Genomic DNA, 20,610 nt, shown 5'->3' with positions numbered 1-20,610 from the left:
ATTAAAGGACCTCGGTAGAAAAAAATGAAATATGCAAACACTGTCCTTCACCTTTTTATTCACCCCAACCCCTTTTTTTAAATCACTGATGAGTATAGCATTGCCTGATGGCGGAAAAGCAACATATGCTGCTGACTGCAGGCGAGCTGCTGCTCGGTTTATGAGTCTAGCAGAATATATACGGAGTAAAAGACCTGCGAGGACGAGAGCGAAACGAGGGAAGCCATTACGTTAGTCGTAGCTTCTGAAATGAGACGCAGGCGAAAGTCTGAATTACCGTTTAAAATGAAGTTTAAAACCATCATGTTTCACCACTCTAGCTGTAATTATATTTGTGGTGAAATGTAATATGGTAAAAATACCAGGATGTTCTACTGTATCCGGTCTGATTTTGCAGCAGCTCAGTTTTTAACTGGTGATTTAATATTGTAATTCTTAACGAGTATGCAGAGTACAAAAAGTGTAAGTTTAGATTTGACTTTTGGAGCCCGGTGTCGAGGACAGGTGACCTCTGCTCGTCTCGCTGTCTGAGAAACAGACAGAGACGGAGGCGACAGAAGAGTTTGAGTCACTTCCCAGGAGATGTGAAAGTTCCTAAAGCTGCACGTACGGGGTCAAACAAACACACTTTCAAACAGAGCGAGAAACAAAGTGACCGAGCGACAATGTGAATGAGACGCTCAGCTGTCACGCCAGGAAACTGTTGACATAAACAATTTAGCAACAGCACAGTCACTGCAGTGACGTCACTTTCAATGCCAACGTTTGAAATGTCAAGTTTCTTTTTCAGGTTTGTCGAGCAGCCGTAGAAGCTCTCCTTCATTTAAAAGCACTGCTGTGTCCAGGAGGGTTCAGAGGCTGCTGCCGGCCGACTCCCCGTACGGGACGTCGTTATCTGATGATGTACAGCACAGCTCTGCAACACACTTCATCTGAAGGAGCCACGCTGCGAGGAACGTTCAGGAGAGCCAATCAGAATCCAAACGGCCGGTGAAGGCTTTTATGAACATGTAGGACACAATATGATGCCGTCATGGCTGTCGGGACACGTTTTAAGGAGGCGGTGCTGAGGGCACGACGCATCGGTTGGTGAAAAAGTTTTATATAAATGATATATGCTGTAAAATTTACATGAAATCTGCATGTTTTCTGGCAATTATAAAATAAATTGTATACTTTGATGAACTTTGATGAATATTTTCCATAAAAGGAATGATGATCATGGAAGACAATATACACAAAATATAGACGGCACACAGGGACTTTCATTAACATAATACATTCCCTATATCCCTTTACATTAACAATAATAACCAGATGAAAACCTAATGCAATGAAAACAAGCCTTAACCCTGAAACCGCCGACTCTACCCCCCGAGGACCTCAATCTTTGTCCCCACAGTGACACGTGTCCCCGTCGGTAGGTGTGCATTCAGGTTTAGGTCCCCACTAGGATATAAAAACATGTACACACACACAAATTGGCTGCACACTGGCTCATTAGAAAGCCAGATTGACACGGTAAACGTTGATGATAAAACACACGGTTATTTCCTCACAAAGCGGACGACGATCTGATATCAAAAACACGCAAAGTCTCCACAAACATTATAGAACAGCAGCGCAGCTCTGACTGTTAGTAAAGCCAGATTTACAAAAAAATGTGATTATAAAGTTTGATCAGGTTTCAGTATGAACTGCAGGTCCTGCTTCATGCTGAAATATCCTCATTAAAATAGCCTATATGTCGTTATCACGCAACCAAGACATCCACGTATCCTAACTTCAACTGTTCACCTCAGTTTAGTAAAGACACCTGAATGTTTTCTAACTCAGATTTCACCGACACCCTACAATCCTCACAGTTTATAGTTACTCAACATGACATTTTGTCACCAATTAGTTCCGCCTGAATAATGGCGACCTCCCCTCCCCATCCCATCCCATCACAGCGACCCGGTGAGCTCCCATGAAGGACGCATCTTTGTAGGTGTTTCACCTTCACACCTCCAGCTCAACAGCAGGTTTTCATGCGTGCGCAGGACGTGGCGTTTTTACAGTGTCATCGTCATGGTAACACAGGAGCCGGCTGGGCCGCATTGCCAAAGGCGACTGTAAATGTGCAGGTATGATCCAGAAGTGAAAAATGAGTCTGTGAGGTCGTACCATCAGTGTGTGCCCCGAGCGAGAGGGTTCCTTGCCAGTATTCAATTATTTACTTCTTTTTTTTTTTTTTTTTTTTTTTTAAATCAACTTCTCTTCTCAAGAATGATCAGCTCATTGATCCAAGCATGTGCAATCAGGACAGTGAAATTGCTGACATTTGCATGTTTGGTTAATCCCTCATTGCACCTCATCCATCATCACACATACACAATCACACTAACCAGAAATCAAGCTCGAACCTCGTTTGGGGCAGCCAATACTTGGGCCACTGACTCATTAATAAGAAGACCAAATGTGTAAATATTTAGAGATGAGTTGGACATTGTTGCGTGTAAAGAGATCCCAAAGAACCGTAGAGGAGCAGTACATTTACTACCAAGGAGATCATTTTTCAGTGTTGAAAACGGTGGAATCCCAACAGCGACACCGGTACTCACAGAATCAGGGTTACAGTATGTAACCAAAGGTTTTGTCTGAACCGCCCAAAACCCAACGATATTAAATTTAGTATAATTTGGACAGAAGCAGGCAACAAATCTCTGAATATACAAATAAAGCTCAGCTGATCGATCAGGAGTCTTTGGGTCACATTCATCCTGAATATTCTCTCTTCTCTCTCTGCTTCTTCTAATCACCCGTTGAAGGGCGTTTTCAGTAAAGCTGGCAAAACTCTGCTCTTTAATCTACGGTTAATCAACGAATTGATCAAAGAGTTCAGCGTTTCCGTGTCCTCATTAAGCTCAAGCAAAAATATTATTGCACCTTTAAGACTGCTGCTAAAATCGACATGTTCCTAAAGATATTCATGAAGTAAAGACGAAGAAGCTAAAACACACTCAGACTCAGAAATCTGGAAAATGAAAAAACTTGAAGTTCTGGTAGTTCAAACTGAAGGATTCTTGGCGTGTTCTGTTGTTCTGTGTGTGTTTGCTGGGCGTGAAGACAGCGGTGATCAATTCTCATCGGAGGCAACAGAGCTCAGCAGCGTATTTCCAGCAGCAATTCTCCAGTGTTGAGTGTGATGCGCCACAGAAATGCAATGAATGGATTTCCAATGGAGAAAACGAATGCCTCTGCAGGACTCACAGCGTGCCACAGTGCATACTGGACAGTGGCTGATGCTTGTTTCTACATGTTTCTAACTGAGCGCTACTTATCATTTTTTTCCCGGGAATGTCACCCCAGACACCCGCAGCTCGGTCACCTCGTAACACGTTACCTCATTCAGGTGACAGATTTGACCTAACAGACATTTATCTCAATAAAAATGTGCAGCTCAGCTACCAAAGTTTCAACTTCATCCCTTCACTCTCCTAAAAAAAAGTATACACACTGCTGTCACTGTGTTTGAGAGGACAGTTGCTCACCCGTTCCAGCTTGTCTTTGCGTTGCAGGAAGATGGATGCGGAGTAGCCCTGCTGGTGGACGGCACTGTAGTGGGACGCGGAGGACAGTAACGCTGGGGGAGCCTCGTCCTGCCCCCTCGACCTTGGATCATCTGACAGTTCCATTGATGACCCGTGGGCTGCTGCTGTCTGCTGGGGTGTACACACACACACACACACACACACACACACACACACACACACACACACACACACACACACACACACACACACACACACACACACACACACAGTTGCTGTCACTCCCGTCGTCCCACTTTTCTTTTCAATTTCTCTCTCAGAAGCTGAATCAGCCCCTGTTGGTCTCTGGGCTGTCGGGACTGTTTGTGTCCAGGGCAACAAACGCCTGCTCGTACTTCCACACAGTCATCGGGGAGGGTGTGTCTTTGTGTGTGTGTCTCTGTGTGTGTGTGTGTGTGTGTGTGTGTGTGTGTGTGTGTGTGTGTGTGTGTGTGTGTGTTGTACAGTGCAGGCGGGACGGGAGGGGTGGGCGGGCGAGCGAAGGGCTTCTGGACGGGGCGGAGGTGCAACAGGAGCTGCTGCATGGCTGGAAAACACACAGAGAGCAGCAGCACTGAAGCAGAGTAATGTGATTGAGAAGAGTGCCAGACATGGAGGCACGTGCACTCTCACTCACAATTATAGGGAATTTAATTTCTTCCATTTTGCACTTCACATTCAGAATACTGATAGGGGTGCAGACAGAACGCTGTCTCACCTTAAGAGACCTTTTGTGCAGGTTGTGAAACGCACCATCTGCCTGAGGTGGGACGGAGGGAGAGACTTTCACACTCGAGAAGCTCTGTGGTGGAAACAAAAAAATGACTTTGCATTCATCTACTTCGATACACAATCCGCCATCTGACGACTGCGTCAATATTATCCAAGTAGTCTTTTAAAAATTCTTCTATTTTATCCTTAAAAATGATTTCAAGTCTCTTATTGTTGTCATTATTTTATGTCACATTTTGGGAAATGCATTCATTTCCGTTTTTTTGTTGGTGTTGTTTTACTAAGAATTAGCTGACGGCAACACTGGAAGTTACTGTCGAACACAAAACCTCCATACAACTGCAAATGGTTGTTTTTCCATGTTTGGTTTTAAACATGCAACATAAGATGTGTCCGTGAGCTTCGTTATATGAAGCCGAGCTAACTGGTTGTTGCTCTGTTATGATGCAGAAAAGAAAAGTCGTATTAATTCAAACTAATGAACAATATCATTAATAGAAATGTGGCTTTGGCTTTTCAGCCATTACTTTTGATAGACTGTGAACGTCTCCTCCAGCGGCACCATTTCTGCTCCCTGCGCCATCCTGAAGTGGATTTTGAGCAGCCAATTTGCCGACTAAGCATGTTTGTATTTTCTCTTGTTCTCCTCTCCAACGCCCAGAAGCAATGACGGTCCATCAATGAGGAGGTGCAGAATAGGTAATGCCCCCCAGCATACCCCCCCCCCCATCTTATTCACTCTGAGGCCGCATAGGTGCTAAATCACCGACGGCAGCTCAAATTATATTGAATTATATTTATATTCATATTAATTGTGAGACAACCCTGAACTAAAATAAATAAATAAAAACCTGCAGCGATATGAATATTTAATGTATAAATGCAATAAATGCAAGCAGAAACAAAGCCCACAGGAACCTGCACTTAATAAAAAACTTCGTCAGAGAGTTCCCGCTCAGGTGAAGAGAACAACGGCCGCGGCGGAGAGGAACCCTGACAGCTTTAAAGGATTAAGGAAGTGGAGCAGAATATCTGGAGACATACAATTAGGAGTGCTGCAGCTCCGGCAGTGTGGCCTCTCAAAAAACTAATTTGTCTATGCACTTGCCTCTGCAAAGAGTGAGAGCGAAGGCAGACAGGGAGGTGCTGCTGGTGGAGGAGGAGGAGCAGGAGGAGCGGGAGGAGGAGGAGGAGGAGCAGGAGGAGCGGGAGGAGGAGGAGCAGGAGGAGGAGGAGGAGGAGGAGCAGGAGGAGCGGGGGTGGCAGGCCAGAGGAGGTTCTGAGGTAAGGAAGGAGAACAAGTGGGACCTTCGGGGGACTAATTATCTTTTTAATAGAGCGAGGCAAATGAGTTCTGACGTGGAATTAATCATTAATCAATATATTAGTATATCATATCGCGACATATCGGTGGTGGTGGGCGGACTTACAAAACACCTGAAGGAACACCTGGATCGAATTATTTTAGAGTTGAGCAGAATTAATTTTTTCAGGACTTGTAAATTGTAAATTGATGCACAGTATACACAAATACCACTGAATAATGATAATATTAAATGAAATGTACTGTGTAAAGAATTTAAACGCTAGTTTCATCAGCTCTGATGCACTCTGAATCACAGAGGACCGTTATAAACCGGAACCGGAACCGGAACACACCTGAACGGCTGGCTGAAGGAGCTATCGCTATGTAGCCACTGTTAGATTAACAGACGTTTACTCACCAGGAACGTGGAGAACTCAAACTTCATTCCTTTAATTTCCGAGAGCTGAAGGAAAAACAACGTTAACTCTTGTTCTGATTCTGTTTTGCCAAAAGTTTAAAAGCCGTCGTTTCAAACGAACGCACCACTTCTTCTGCTATTGGACTGCAGACTTTACGCTACAGCGACTCACTGTACCATCGAGTGGTATAAAGTGGTACTACAAGACAGACCGGGCCGGAGCTAACCGAGTAGCATGCTTACATATACATACATAGTTTAATACATTTTTGAATGCCCCTTTAATGTTTCAAATTTTATCAACTGACTATATTTGTATATAAAAGTCAAATATCCAATGTTATTACCAAAAGTAAAATATTTTACATTGAAATGTGCCCTGGGAGTATAAATTGCCTCAAAATAGAAATAATACAATAATCCTGTTAATGTACTTTTATTTTTCACACAATTATTATCAAAACTGCTCCAGTAGAATCTATGTTTAAAAAAAAAAAAAGACAAACTAACTCATGGTTATCATGCATTTTATTGGAAATGAGACAAACAATACACAGATATTGTAAGGTCAACATTTAACCAAACATCAATAGAAAGGAAAAAAAAAAAAAAAAAAAAAAAATCATACAAAACATCCAAACAAAAATTATCCAAATGCTCAAACAAAAAACTAAAAAGTGTGCTGAGCACAAAATGCAATTATTTAATCTTTATTAAAGTTGTTTTGACTAAAATTTTATTCAACAGTTCTGATCAGGTTACATTCATGTGTAAACATTGGTATGAGGCAAGACATTGGAAAACCTACAGTCATTACACCTTCCATCGTTGCACCGTTGACGTTAAAATGCAGCTGCAGGACGCGGAGGTCTACTTGGTTTGTGCTCGGAGGGCAGTTTGAGGAACCGTTCATCGACAGACAGCTGGCGTTATACCCTGCTTTTGGTCAAAGACATGAACATATAATAAAGGAGCGTGAATGGGGGAGCGTCGTGTTCTGGTCCCTCAGAGGTTCATATTAACGTAATATCAGCTTTGAAATGTGCAAAGAAACAGATTCGCTCTCCTTCCCACCGCCTCCGACGCACGGCACCGTCTGTTATCTCCAACTGTAATGATTGTTTGATCCCGGGCACTTGTGACAAGATACATTTGGAACGAGGAAAAAACCTTTTCTGGGAGATGCATTTGGATTTCATAGTTCCCATCAGCACGGAGGCTCTATCTTTGATACACTGGTTTCAAATGACATCAGCACGAGAAAATAGGCATGGGTGGAAGTTTTAAATTGAACTGTAATAAACATTTACACGGGTACATACTGTACTCTCCAAGTTCATTCCCCAGCAAATAAAAGCACCGCGGCTGAGGGGAAATCATTACCGAGACAGGCTTTGCAATTGCAAAAATAATTCTATGGCAGGATAGAAGAACACTTTTCACACACACTTCTGCTGAGTGGTTTTTTTTTTTACACCATTGCACCTCTATAGTTTGGGTTTGAGTCTGATTTTAAACCAAAGCATCATTAAAAGAGGATTTAGAAAGTTTAGCTTTTAACATCGCATCTGTCCTTTTCTCAAATGTTTTCATGGATATTGGATTATAAGAATGAGCTGCAAAACAAAAACACAGATGGGTTACTGTATGTGATGTCATAGCAATTAGTACCGTAATCTTTTCACATAGTATATCTGTCATCCTCGACAGCTTCCCTTCGACAGTGTTGGACTTTTACAGTCAGGTTTTCTCATGGAAAAGGCATCACTCTCCTTCCTCTGGTCTCAAACCAAAAAAAATCATCTAAGCTCACACCAAGTTCTGCTCCGAGGGCTTCAGGATATGTCCAATATAAACGATGCGCTCTGAACAGTTCCCTTGACGTGTCAGTTGTAGGATCGAGAGCTCGGCTGCGGCCCCGGGTCTCGCTCCGCCACCTCTGCACGGTCTGCGGATCCACGGGGTTCGTTAGAGAGTCCTTCAGGCCGGGAGGCCGAGAGCGTGCCGGAGGAAGCTGCTTCGGCTCCGGGGTGCGACACCGACGACCCCTGCTGAGTCCCAATGCCGATCCGGCGGTCCGCCGGAGGACTGGTCAGACCCAGCGTGGACAAGGCGTCCAGGGTGCCGTCTGGATCCACCATCATGTCGATCACTGGAGATGAGCAAACGAGTGAAATCAGTCTGAATCTAACACAACGTGGTACAAAACAGAAACACAACATGGTGCAAAGTGTCTGCGTTTTGTGAACTAGTTCACTCGTGGCTGCTCGTGTGAAGTTAGTGTGTTCTGAACACTAAAGAGAAGCTTGAGATCCATACCTATCAGCTGTCTCTCCACTCTCCTCAGGTCTTGAAGGATGTTTGTAATCTCCTGTTAAGAGAGCATTAATAAAAAATGAAGGCTGGTCGAGATGGCGTGATTAAGGGAGCGAAAGCTCCTGCACCAAATAAATCAGCTCGATTAATCTCTCCGTTGCTGCAGGAATAAGTTTGGAGCTGAGCCCTTTGCACTCACTGATGCTTTACGAGCGCAGCGACTGGTGAGTCTCTTCGGGGGTTCACATCAGGCCAGACTCAGTTAAAGGCAGAATTTGTTGCTCTCAGAGAGGCAGAAGTTTTGTAGCTGTGAGCTCGTTAGTCGTTCTCCATTAAAACAACTGTATTCTCTGAGAGAAACATCATATCTCTGATTTGATGCCACGTGCAGCTACAGTTCTGACAGCACTCACTCGGATTGCTTGCAGTAAATAATCAGATATTGTGTGGAAGAACTGGAGTTGCAATATTCCCATTCAATCAAAAGCTAAATGTTTAATGATATAAATAATTCTCAGGCAAAACATTCCCTCCCTGTTTACATATCGCATCGCTTTTCAGTCTGTCATTTGATTCAATTGATGCCAAAAAAGAAACATTACGTTGATTAGACTTCCCTCAAAATTCCAGTGACGGTATTCAAATGCTTTGCAAAAAAACAACCACACTGCACTTCTTTACACTTGAAAAACGGTACAAATTAGTTTTGCAAGAGTTAGCAGTCAATGTATTATAGTCAAATATACTGTTGTTATAAAATAATTTGCTTTTCTCTGTCTGTTTTTCCTCAAAGCAATCTATCATTTCCAAAAATGTCACTCTGGACCAAAAGGTCTGTTTAAGAGCAGCAGGACTGATTGATTGACCGCACCACACACTAATGTTGTCATTCCTTTCCCCGAGCTGCTAGCGTAGCTAAAAATATCCCCATCTAGTCTGTTTCACAGTTCTTCAGCAGACAGAAGTGGACACGTCGATCACCTTGTTGGAGCTCTTCAGTAGCAACGAGTCGTGCTCCGCCTGCAGTTTGGTCTCAATCTCTTCCCATTTCCGGTCCTTGTCTTTGAAGAGGATCCTGGAGGTTGTTACAAAAATAGATGAAAGTCAAATTCAATAAAACACGCTTCATACAGGTGTCGATAGAAGTATCAGCTGACTGCTACAGAGATCTCATTCAGGTGTTGTTTGCAGATCATAAGAGTGTTAAAAAGCCTTTGAGTTGTCAACCTAATGAGAAAAACACGGAGCCGGTTGGCAGTGAAGCTCTGTGATGTGTCACTCAAACTGTGCTAGTTGGCCCAGTTCCAACATAAAACACCAGCAGGAATCTCACATGATGCCGTGTGTGTCTTCTTCTGAGCGCAGGAGGCATTAAACATACACACAATGACAGAAACAGCACACGCAGCCGTGTCGAGCGACGCTCACCGGATCTTGCAGGTTGTTTTGTCGACAGACTGCCGTATCCTGGTGGAGAGCTGAGTCACAGACGCCAACAGTAAACTGTCTAAGATGGCCTGATGGATGATGAAAAGAAAAAAACAAATCATTATATATAGCAACGCTTTTAACACAATGACTGGGCAATTTACAAAATGCCAACACATCCTGTTCAACGCCGTTGGTTCATTCATCAAGTGTAGATATGACTATGAGAACATTCCTCTTCACGAACTCCTCCACTGACTTCGAATCTGTTCAGGAGTGAATATAACAGGCATATGTGGAGCTCCCTCTAGTGGCACACGTGACACAGACGTGCTAATCTGCTGCACCACAGCAGGAAACTGCCGTCAGAGTCGAGGCAGAAAAATGAACTTGCAAGAGTTCACACTTTGCGTACGAGACGTAGTCTAGAATAAGTTGCGTAGCACCTTAACCAGAGATGAAATACGGTTCAAACTCTTTGAAGAGCGGCGTCGTATGCAGGATGTCTGTGGTCACTCACATCGTCTCTGTTCCACGTCTGTCGGCGGATGGAGCGGGAGCTCTGCCCGCCGGAGCCCCGGGGCCGAAGCTCCACGGCCCGCCCGTTGGTTCCCTGAATGCCGCTGTGCTCTGCGGAGGAACCACCCAGGTCCAAGCTGTCGTCAAACACACGCTCCTCCAACTAAAACAAGAATAATGTATGGAAAAGAGATGATATTTATTCAAATCCTCTCATTTGACAGCTTTACACAATTTAAACTTGATAACAAATTTCAGGGTTATTTTAGGCCGCAGTACAAAAATAAACCCTCTGATATTTAGGAGTTACAGCCTTCAAACAGAAAAAGCCACGTGATGCTGTGGTTATTTTTAATGTGATGAAATGCACCAGAGCTCCGGGGTCGGTGGCCGCAGGGCTGACGGAGTCGATCTCTCCCGCCACGTCGTGAATCTCTCTGGCGAGCATGGCGAGGTCTTTGGCGAGATCTTGGCTGATCCTGATGAACAAAAACAAGTACATCACCCTCTGACACGCAAAGATCAAACTGTCTTCTTTATATTTGGTGATAATTATTTCACAGATGTCATGCAACAGTTCATAACCATCAAATTTCAGCAGTACATACCCTTAAAAACCTTTTTTTTAAATAGGTAAAAATAGCCGTACAGCCTTTCAGCTCGAAGCAGAAGTGTGTTTGAGAAGCGTTCTCGTGACTCACCAAAGCACTTCTCACCTACGTACCTGGCTATCTCCTCGCTGTGTGTTGTCCAGTCTCTCATATACTCGTCCTGTTCCCTGGAGTGCTGCTTCAGGGCAGCCAGGCCGGCAGGATTCGGGGTCGCCGGGGCCGAACCTCCGAGCTGGGCCACTCGAGTGGACGGGAACGGCCGCGCGTGACCCCGCTTGGAAATGTGGCGGTTGGAGCCGTACTCGTCCTCGGAGGTGGAGGCGTACTCCACCGGCACACGGCGCCAACGAGTATTGGCTGAGGAGGGAATAACAGTGGAGTTCAGATGGAGCTGAAAATGCAGGTTGATGTTTTCTATTCAGGTAAATGTTGGTTTTTAAGGAGGTTCTACAGGCTGTGAAAGCATCATTTGCAGGATTTCCATTGAATATGTCCACAAATTGTTCACTATTTAGAAAACACTTACATGCAGGTGCGCCGTGTCCGTACGTGGAGCTTCCTTTCCCCTTGTCGGGCAGCTTGGAGGCGCTGTTAGCTCTGGCTCTGGGTCCAGACACCGAGGTCACGTTGGACCCTCTCGGCCCTTGTCTGATGCCGTAGTCCCCTGCGACGCTGCGGGCCCCCAGACCTCTGCTCCTCGTCACAGTGGCCTCGGAGTCGCTCTGGGCGGACGGCGAGCCCACCCTCGGCCTCCGTGGTTGTGCCAGAGCCTCAATCCGAGACATTCCCCTCTTCGCCATCCCCGTCCTGGATGTGGAACTGGCCGTAGAGGCCTCAGAGGCCACCGACATCCGGTCCAGATCGGCAGGCTCGGTGTCTGATGAATCCCCCAGCCGGGCTCGCCTCAGCAGGGACGCCCTGGTGGGTCGAGGTTTGGGGGCACTGTTGGTTTTACTGGGTGCAGAGGAGGCTGGAGCCTGCGTGATCTTAGCCCGACTGGACTTGGTGCTGGCCCCCACCGTTGTGACCCCCGTCTGGGCTCGAGCATGTGAGCTTCTGGACTCCTTGGTGGAGGTGGGCTGCGAGTCTGACAGGAGTGAGTTGGAGTTGACGTCATCGTCGGTGAGATCCAGGGAAGTCCAGGGGCGGCTGGAGTGAGGAGGAGCGGACGTCCTGGTCTTGACCCTCCGGTCATGCGTCTCCCTGCTGCCAGTCGGACCCTTGCCGGATGAGCACACTATCGTTCTCTCCTTCTGCTGCCCTGCGAGGGTCCGGCGTTTCTGGACCACTTTCCTGGCTCCATCAGCCTGACTCACTGTGCTCGTCGTGTCCACATCGGACTCTGGTGACATGGAGCCTTCAATGGACTGACTCGGGGGATCCCCTTGGTCCGACACGGTGGTTTCTAGAAAAGCTGCCACGGCGTCGGAGTCCTTGTGCAGCGTGGCGCCGTCGACGCCGGCCTCCCGGCTCTGAGTTCTGCTGCCCGTGAGCGCGTCTATCCGCGGTATGAGCTCGATGGGAACGTTGGCGCTCGGTTTCTCCACGGTGAAACTCTCCTGCCTCAACAACGGCTTCCCGCTACTCTCCCTTGCTTTGTCCTCTTCCTTTTTCCTCTTGCGCGCCTCCTCTATTCTCTTCTCCCCGCTGGTCAGTGGACGAGGCGGGAGCTTGGTCAACACTCCTGAATGACCCGACCTCCCACCGCCGCTGTCCTGCGATTTGGCCGGCGACGAGCGACCGGGACTCCCACCGTGACCGGGCGGGTTCCTCCCTCGGAACACCTTCTCCTCCTGGTTGTCCTTCTCCTGCAGCTCCGTGTCCTGTTTCTCCCCCATGTCTGCACGCAGGCCCGAGCCGGGCGTCCTCCTCCCCAGGCTGAGCTCCTCACCAGGCAGCTGGGGTAAAGTCCTCCTCTTCCGCTCGGTGTACCCGGAGGAGGCGAACGAGGCCGAGTGGCTGGATTCACTTATTTCAGCTGAAAGGAGAGAAAATCTTTTATTAGTAAAGTGAGTTCTTCAATGAATGTGCATCACACGTCAGCGGTGGGAGTTATTCTATGAGGATTGATTGATAGTGATCTCCGTTGAGTTTTGATTAAGCAATCCTCTTTCTACTTTAATGAACTGTCAATTGTTTTCGAGATGAAAACTGTGTGTAATGATCTTTATAAAAATTGATGAATTTGCTCAATTATTCCAGAAGCAACAGGAAGTTAACAGATGAACATCAGGATGTCTGGAAAAAGGAAAGAGGGTGGATACAATAAAAACAGAAAGCACTTTGACTATAAGTTTCCTCGGGTGTAGAAACATGTTTGCATGTTCCACACGTCACCGTACTTTAATGTGAACATAGCAGCTGCTGTGGTCACAACGATGCACCTTCTTATTCTCAGGTCTCGGGTGGAACAGAGATCTGGATCTGATGTTAACTGGACAGATTTCTGTGTAACTTCAGAGCTGCTTTGTGACTCTTCTCTTCTTTCTTTGTTTCATCTTTTACTCTGTAATTGTCTCTTGTGGCCAGACTTTATTTAACAAAATGTTAAATACTAAAGTTTTGTATGAACAAGATCCTTAAATCATGGCGGTATTTAACTAAACACTGAGAAAAGTACTGTGACAAGGTTATAGTAGATAAACAAGTGGATGAATAGTTGACTTTAAAGGGACATTAAAATGTTGTGCCTCTGTCCTCTGTGACCATGATGTGGCTGTCCCCTCCGGATCCCTCGGGGTCCGTCCTGATGTGGCTGGCAGCTAGAGTAGCCCACTGAGACACCCAGCGAGGACCACCCACCATCAGCTCCTCGGACAAGACCTGAGCCACGAAAACATGAAGCAACAGATCAACCGTCGACCTAAAATGAAGTAACAACTACGAATACATGACTAGAAAAACTGATTCCTGCTTTTGCACCTCTGTCTCCATGCGTCCAGGCTTTCCTCTGTCTCCGGTCGCAGACCTCTGAGCGGTCAGCCTCTCTCTTTGGTCAGCGCTCCCCAACCTGGACACGGAGCCCGACTGCTCATCCACACCGAACACCTGAAACACACACGAGTGAAAATCATTGTTTTATAAGACGATCACAGATATTCCGTCTTCCTCACCTTGTCGATCAGCTTCCGAGCCTCTTCTTCTTCGTGATCTCCGTTCTCCAGCTCGATGGTGTAGGTCCCTCTGTCGCTGTAATCGTCTCCATGGTGATAGCACTCGTCACGCCCGCTCGGCTGATGCGGCACCGAGCCGCGCCGCCTCTCCGCCGGTCCGCCTGCCGCTTTGGAGGTCGAGGACTTGCGACGACGCGCCGGACTGTCCTCCTCTGCGAAGAGACCCTCCGGTACGTTGGCGCGGCCTTCTCTGATCTTCATCCCGGCTCCGCCCCACAGACCCCACGAACGCTGCTCCAGGCCGGCGGCGCGCTGCTGCTCTCCCAGCGCGTTCTCCGAGTCGCTCTGAGTGCCGTCTTCGTGTTTACTCCCTGGAGTGAGTGTGTGTGTGGAAGAGAGGAAGGTGACAGGTCAGAGTGAAATGAATACTACCTTGTATCAATCTGTACGTATCGTATACACTCACCTTTGAGGCTCCTCAGATGTACGGGCACGTCGCTCTTCACACTCTCCCCGTCCTCCTCGGCGACCGTCTCCTTCAGAGCCAACGGCAGCTCGTTCTGAGCCAGCCAGTCGGCCACTTTCACCTCCGCTGCCACCATGGCGGTCTGAAGTGGACTCAGCTCCTCCCCGACTCCTCCCCTTTTAGGGCGTGGCCTGGTCTCTGGTCCCACTTTGGCCACTCGGTCTTTGACGGTGACTTTACCCGACGCCCCGGGGTCAAACTCGATGGTGAAGGAGGCGTGGCCGTGGACGGGCTCGGCGGCTGCGGGACCGCCGGCCTCCTGTTCTCGCGAGGAGGGGTCGCCGCTCACGTTACCCGCTGAAGGAGCTTCCTTGGTCGGGATCTCAAAGTAGCTCGGCTCCTGACTGGAGGCGGTTTGCTGAGCAGACTCACTTTTCTTGGTGTCTGTCAGAATTAATGCAAACAAATCTAGTGGCACCACTGAACAATGTGAATCTATTAAAATGTCTGATTGCTAAATTGTGATATTTAAAATAACACAATGCATACTAATCAATGCCTTAAGTACATCAGGAGATTTCTTGTGATCTTCATGCAGAAGTGTTGATACCTGTTTCAGCTTTTTCTCTCTTCTGCTCGGGGCTCTTGTCCTCAGGCCTCCCTGGTTGCTGCTCATTGTCTCCCCACCAGGCAGGTTGGCCGTAGAGGGGCGTCCCCCGGTGCAACGCTGCGATGTCTCCTGGCAAAACCAACCGGTTAGTGAGTCTACATGCTTTTACAGCTGGGGGGGGGGGGGGGGGTCCTGGCGGTTGAGGGGTTAAGTTAAAGGTGTAGACCAGGAAATACAAATGGCTGTCCACTTTGTAGTAAAGTTATAAAACGAAATAGATTAAAAAAAAAAAAATTAAATTTAAAAAAAAAAGAGCTGAGCGGTCGGTACGTTCACGACTACTTAAAGAATGCAATTATCAGTTATTTTCATTATTAATTTATGTGTAGGCCATTTTTATATTTCATCAATTATTTTTTTACTGAAAAAATGTCACAATGTTGTTGTTTTTTTTACAATTTTTTACAAGTACCTGAGATGAGTTGTTAAGTTGCCTGTGTTGTGTGTCCTGTGGGCATTTTAATTCGAAACCAATCATACAAATTCTTGTCAGTTAATTTTCTGATAGATGTTTTTCTTTATCATACTCAAACAGGGCACATGTTGTAATATTATTGATATTCTGTCGACGTCCAGGCTCACCTGTCGTCTTGTCCTCGGCCCTGCCGGCCTCCGAGGACTCGGCGGCGGCTCCGTCGCCCAACGGTGCTGCGGCGGCCTCGGAGGGTTTCACCTGAGGTTTGGGTGGTTCTGCCTCTGCAGGTTTCTTCTGGTTCAGCTGCAGCTGGCTGCTCAACTTCTCATGCTGACAAAAGAGAAGGAGGAACGAGGACACTTTAGAAAAGACTAAAACTAAAAAAGATATCAAAGTTAATCTACATTTTGTTTCTATTTTCTGAGCTTCAAATATACTGTATACTTTTTCTTTTCTTTTTTTAAACATCGTATTCATAGCTTATGATTAAAAATACATGCTGAATATTAACGCTGGAATATAAACTGCCTCATTAGGATGAAATCTTGTCTTTTCCGCAGCTACCTGGGCGGTTTGCTGTGATGAAACAGCAGATTCATCAATCTTGGAAAGCAGTTTTTGCCCAGTTCAGCGGGACTCTCTGATCTCTCTGATTAGACTCCAACTCTACGGTATTTCTACAAACTAATGATAAAAAAAAGTGCCAGAGTTTTCTGGCCTGTCCTGTTCTGAGCAGGCAGATTCACCCTCCCTGCAAACATATCAACTTCAGCCACTAGTTGTTGTTTTTTCCAGCGCACAGCATGCTGTCTAACCTTGAGCGCCTCCTCGGGAATATGCAGCTCTCCTCGCACCACGGTGAACAGGTTGGTATGTGAGACGGGCTAAGGCAGAAGACTTTGCAGGGATGAGAAACAAGCACTGATAGCCTCATCTATTATGCAGCATGCAGAGCACAATGAGCATTCAGAGCAATTCATGAGCAGATCCAGTTCCACTGACGTCCATGTTCACTGACCTTGTGCTGCGTGTCACTGGGTTGGACACTTAACACAAGAACATATTCAAAGGATATCGTATCCAAACCTCAATTTGTCATCACTTTTCAGCGTGACGTAGATTTGCTCCTGTATTCTGACGTCGTTGACAAAAGTCTGCAAACACATGGAAAAGAATCTGGTTGTTCAAAGGTGAGATTATCTAACATTTCAAATTTTATTCTTCTCAAACGTCAGTCCTCTTTGTGCCGTGTCCATAAAAACAAACTGCAAATGTTTAATCAGGATCCGGGACTTTTTCTGTTATTCTTTGCACAGATATGTCTTGATTTTAAAAATGTAAATTTGAATATTTAATACTGCATTTATGTAAAGCGCTTGCACGCATGTGCTATGTGAAGACATACATCTGTACAAACACAAATGTGTTTATTCTTAGCTATAATAATAATAATAATAAACTTAGCTCCACTCAGGGAATCACAGAGTTGTAATTTTTGGATCAAAACTCAAACTTATATGGAAATAATACCAAATCTGTTCATTTAGTTTTACAAAACAATTTACAGTCAAAGAGCATCTTTAACCCCTTCTGCCTGATTAAGTTTCAAAACAAAAGATTTTGTTCCATATAACCCTGATGACATAATCAGGTTTATACTCACAGACAAGACAAAGTTTCTTCACTACTGTCAGAAATAATTAGCAAAGGTCCCTTTAAGACACCAACAACACGCTCACCCCGTTCAAGCTGCCCAGGTCCTTCACTTTGTGTTCGTCCGTGTTCGGCTCGTAGTTGATGACGGCGTGCTGCTTGTCCACGCTGCGGGACTGAATCACACAACATCCAGTCAATCACTGTAATCCACTGTAATCTGGCCGCGGAGTCGCAGCAGTTTACCTGCAGCATGAGCTCGCAGTCGTCCCTCCCCACGAAGATCATCTCCCTGGGGAGACGGTGCCGGATGCCCCCGCCGCTCACCAGGAACCAGGAAGTGAGACTCATCTCTGCTCCGCTCGCTCACCTTTGACCCCTTAACGCATCCTGCTGGAAACCAGGACAGAGTTGGTCCCTTTGATCAGAGGAGAGATCCGGTTCTCACGGCGCTGACAGGCGTGACCGAAACGTCATGCAATTACAGCAAGCAAATTACTGCAGCATCTGTGTGTCATATGCACGGCAGCTATTTCAGTCATCACCCGAGGACACTGACATGCTCGTCACTCCAGAGCAGCTAAACAACATGAAAGGAAAACTTTAAGCGTGAAACAGCTTACAGAATTTCAGGCATCCTACGAAACTCCCCGAGTGAACAGTTGAGTTTGAGTCGCCCCGTCACCAAAATCCTCTGGAGAAAAAAAAACAAACAAACAGGAGACGTTAGAAAGAGAAGAAAGAGGAGGAAGAGGAGGAAGAGGAGAAAGAGGAGGAGGAGGAGGAGGAAGTGAGGATGGGAGGAATTATGAGACCGGCATCCAGATAGGCAGAGATAATGATATGTGCACTAGGACGGATAGTTCAACTGGATGCAATGCAGAAAGTCAGACGGACGGACGGACGGACGGACACACACACACACACACACACACACACACACACACACACACACACACATTTAAAGCACACAAAGGCCAGAAAGAAGCAGGAAGTGACAGAAACAGGAAAAATAAAGAAAGCGGTAAACATCTTCCGTTAAAAAACCAACATCTCTGCTCCACATGATTCTCATATGACTTCCAGGCAGCTCTCAGGATTCACAGACAGCACAAGAGCTCTTTTCACTGAAACAAACAGCCGGTTCTCCCTCTGCAGCACCATCATCATCATCATCATCATCATCATCCACACACACACACACACAGGCCGTGCTGACTCACGCTCTGAGAGGAACCATAGGTGGGTTAGTGGGCTTTAATTACGCATACTCTGTCATATCTGAAGCTCCTTGTTTGTGCATCAACTCAATCCCGGACCGGACTGTTACCCCCCCCCCCCCCCCTCCCCAACCCCCCTCTATATATGGACGCCTGGATCACCCTGTCACTCTGGCCTGGCTCTCAGTGGCCCAGATCTCCTCTTTAGACACTTGACCACACACGCCTTCATCTCCTCTCATATGAATCTCCTTTGCAAGATGACAACACGCGAGCTGAGCGTGCGAGATGATGGGCTGAAGTGGGCCAATGACAGAGCCTGAAAATTAGCTCACTTAGGCCACGTCTGACTCCGGTGTTCATCACGGAACCGGTTTGATAACGGTACTCTGCAGCAGTGAGGGATATTCCGTTCCCATCATCTAAAGACAAAGATCGTGCACATGAAGGTATAAATGCAGCTCCAGAGAGTCCACCTCTTATCACCGACTTGTCATCTGAAGCGTACGTTGATCCCTCACGTTCAGGACAGCCTTTCACGCGCGCCTTTAGGAGCCAAACGGGCCACCTGCTGATTTAGACAGATTTACCGCGATAGTAAACAGGTGCTTTTAAGCCAACTGAAGGGTTTGTGGAGGCTGTCTGCTCGCGTGCATCCACGGATCTCGGCCGCTACACGGACGACGGTTGTCGCAGAGACAGCGATGCTCGTTTCACCGCCTCCATCCTTCGAGCCGAGGAAGCAGCGAAACGCATCGGAGCAGCTTCTCCCACAAACACACACGGAAACAGAAAAGAGTCTCACCAGGGGCTCCGCGGACATCAGCATCCGACGTGTGGAGGATTATGAACCGCGCTGCTACCAGCCCGCTGCCCAGCCCAGCTCCTTCGACGTTACCACGTCTTGGCCTCACGGTGGCGCTGTGCGCTCGTGCAGGAAGAGCACATGAAGTTATGTAATGCCACACTGACAGCAAACCATGAGTGGCCCATATTAGATTAGATGGGTGATTGTGGCTTCTGGACAATGACTGCCTACAAACAATACAGCCGTTCATGTATCATTATTTTATATAAACCCATAGTAAGAATAAAAACTACATGATGGTATCATTTTGTAAAATAGAATATATGAAAATGCTTATTATTGTACACAATATTTTAGGTTTTGATGATATTTGTTTCTGTGCCTTTAAAAGAAATGATGTAACCAAGTATTGGAGCAGTATTTATATTTCACACCTGAACTAAAGTTTGCAATCAAAAGATAAAAAAATAAAATTAAAAAAAAGTGCAAACCTGGAAGGTTTTTTGTTTACAATCCCAGCTCAGCTGCTTTATATCATTATATCTGGACACACAACAAACACCTTTATGATTATATATTTAATGTCAGTTTCGTATTGAAACACTAGATGGCGCCAAAGCACTAAACTGTGATGTGAGTGCAACCAATGATACCGGATCAATAATGGGGTTAACACGGCATCAATAAAATCATGACACTCAAACTGAAAACATGAAATAAATAAAAGTAAATCAAGACTTTTCAGGATACCAACAATCAGAAAAAGCAGCACAGATATCTTAGTAACCGATAATAATTAAAGACGAGGAGTTTATAACCTATATGTGACTAACATGGTTCAAACTCTACGCCTATTATAACTTAATCTATTATGATTGTGAAGATATTAAAAAGAAAACAATCCATTTGTTCAGATAATTTCTGACAATACGTAATTATGTAATTATAACAATAGGGTGAGATAAGACAGAAATCCGTTTCAGCTCCTTTAAGGTTTCATCACAGTAATTATCAGCCTATCATTTAATGTGAAGCCAAACTTCATGATGCTTTAATCCCTGGTGGTGTCTCTGAATGATGGAAAAGCTTGCATTTATATATATAGTTTTACTTATGGCTTATGGCATTATTTCATTATTTGTAGATTAAACTAAAGAACTCAAACAACCAATGCAGAGGAAATGTAACTTTACCTGAACTATTTGAATTCTTTTGGTGCAAAATTTTCAAATCTAAAATGGCCTGGTTGTATTTGATTTAAAATCCAAACACCTGCACAGCAAAGACTATAAAATGACAGATATATTATGTAACAATTACAACAATTACAATAAGCTCTGCCTATTTTCAATAACAGAATTTT

General features: G+C 45.8%; 1 protein-coding gene across 2 annotated transcripts; it reads right to left on the bottom strand.

Moving 5' to 3' along the window:
• Window positions 1-6,538: 6,538 nt before the first annotated feature.
• On the bottom strand, window positions 6,539-19,351 carry cep170ab (centrosomal protein 170Ab). 2 transcript variants are annotated; one of them, XM_069165854.1, is made up of 20 exons: window positions 19,245-19,351; window positions 17,843-17,913; window positions 17,466-17,612; window positions 17,306-17,395; window positions 16,642-16,720; window positions 16,382-16,440; window positions 15,734-15,896; window positions 15,092-15,220; window positions 14,482-14,925; window positions 14,016-14,386; window positions 13,825-13,950; window positions 13,593-13,725; window positions 11,429-12,880; window positions 11,016-11,259; window positions 10,662-10,770; window positions 10,293-10,454; window positions 9,773-9,861; window positions 9,326-9,419; window positions 8,348-8,399; window positions 6,539-8,180 (listed from the first exon to the last, which is right to left on the bottom strand). In XM_069165854.1, exons 3-20 carry the CDS (start codon window positions 17,568-17,570, stop codon window positions 7,915-7,917), a joined length of 4,167 nt encoding a protein of 1,388 aa, XP_069021955.1. In that variant the 5' UTR covers window positions 17,571-17,612; window positions 17,843-17,913; window positions 19,245-19,351; the 3' UTR covers window positions 6,539-7,914. The 2 variants fall into 2 exon arrangements, with proteins under 2 accessions (XP_069021955.1, XP_069021954.1); XM_069165853.1 differs by having other exon boundaries at window positions 17,466-17,609.
• Window positions 19,352-20,610: the final 1,259 nt, after the last annotated feature.

Source organism: Embiotoca jacksoni, unplaced genomic scaffold, assembly GCF_022577435.1.
Source record: "Embiotoca jacksoni isolate LCO1_2020_lvr unplaced genomic scaffold, fEmbJac1.0.p SCAF_36, whole genome shotgun sequence".
In the NCBI taxonomy this organism is placed as follows: domain Eukaryota; kingdom Metazoa; phylum Chordata; class Actinopteri; family Embiotocidae; genus Embiotoca; species Embiotoca jacksoni.
Note: the sequence above shows the minus strand (reverse complement) of the source record. Positions and strands in the feature narration are given on the sequence as shown.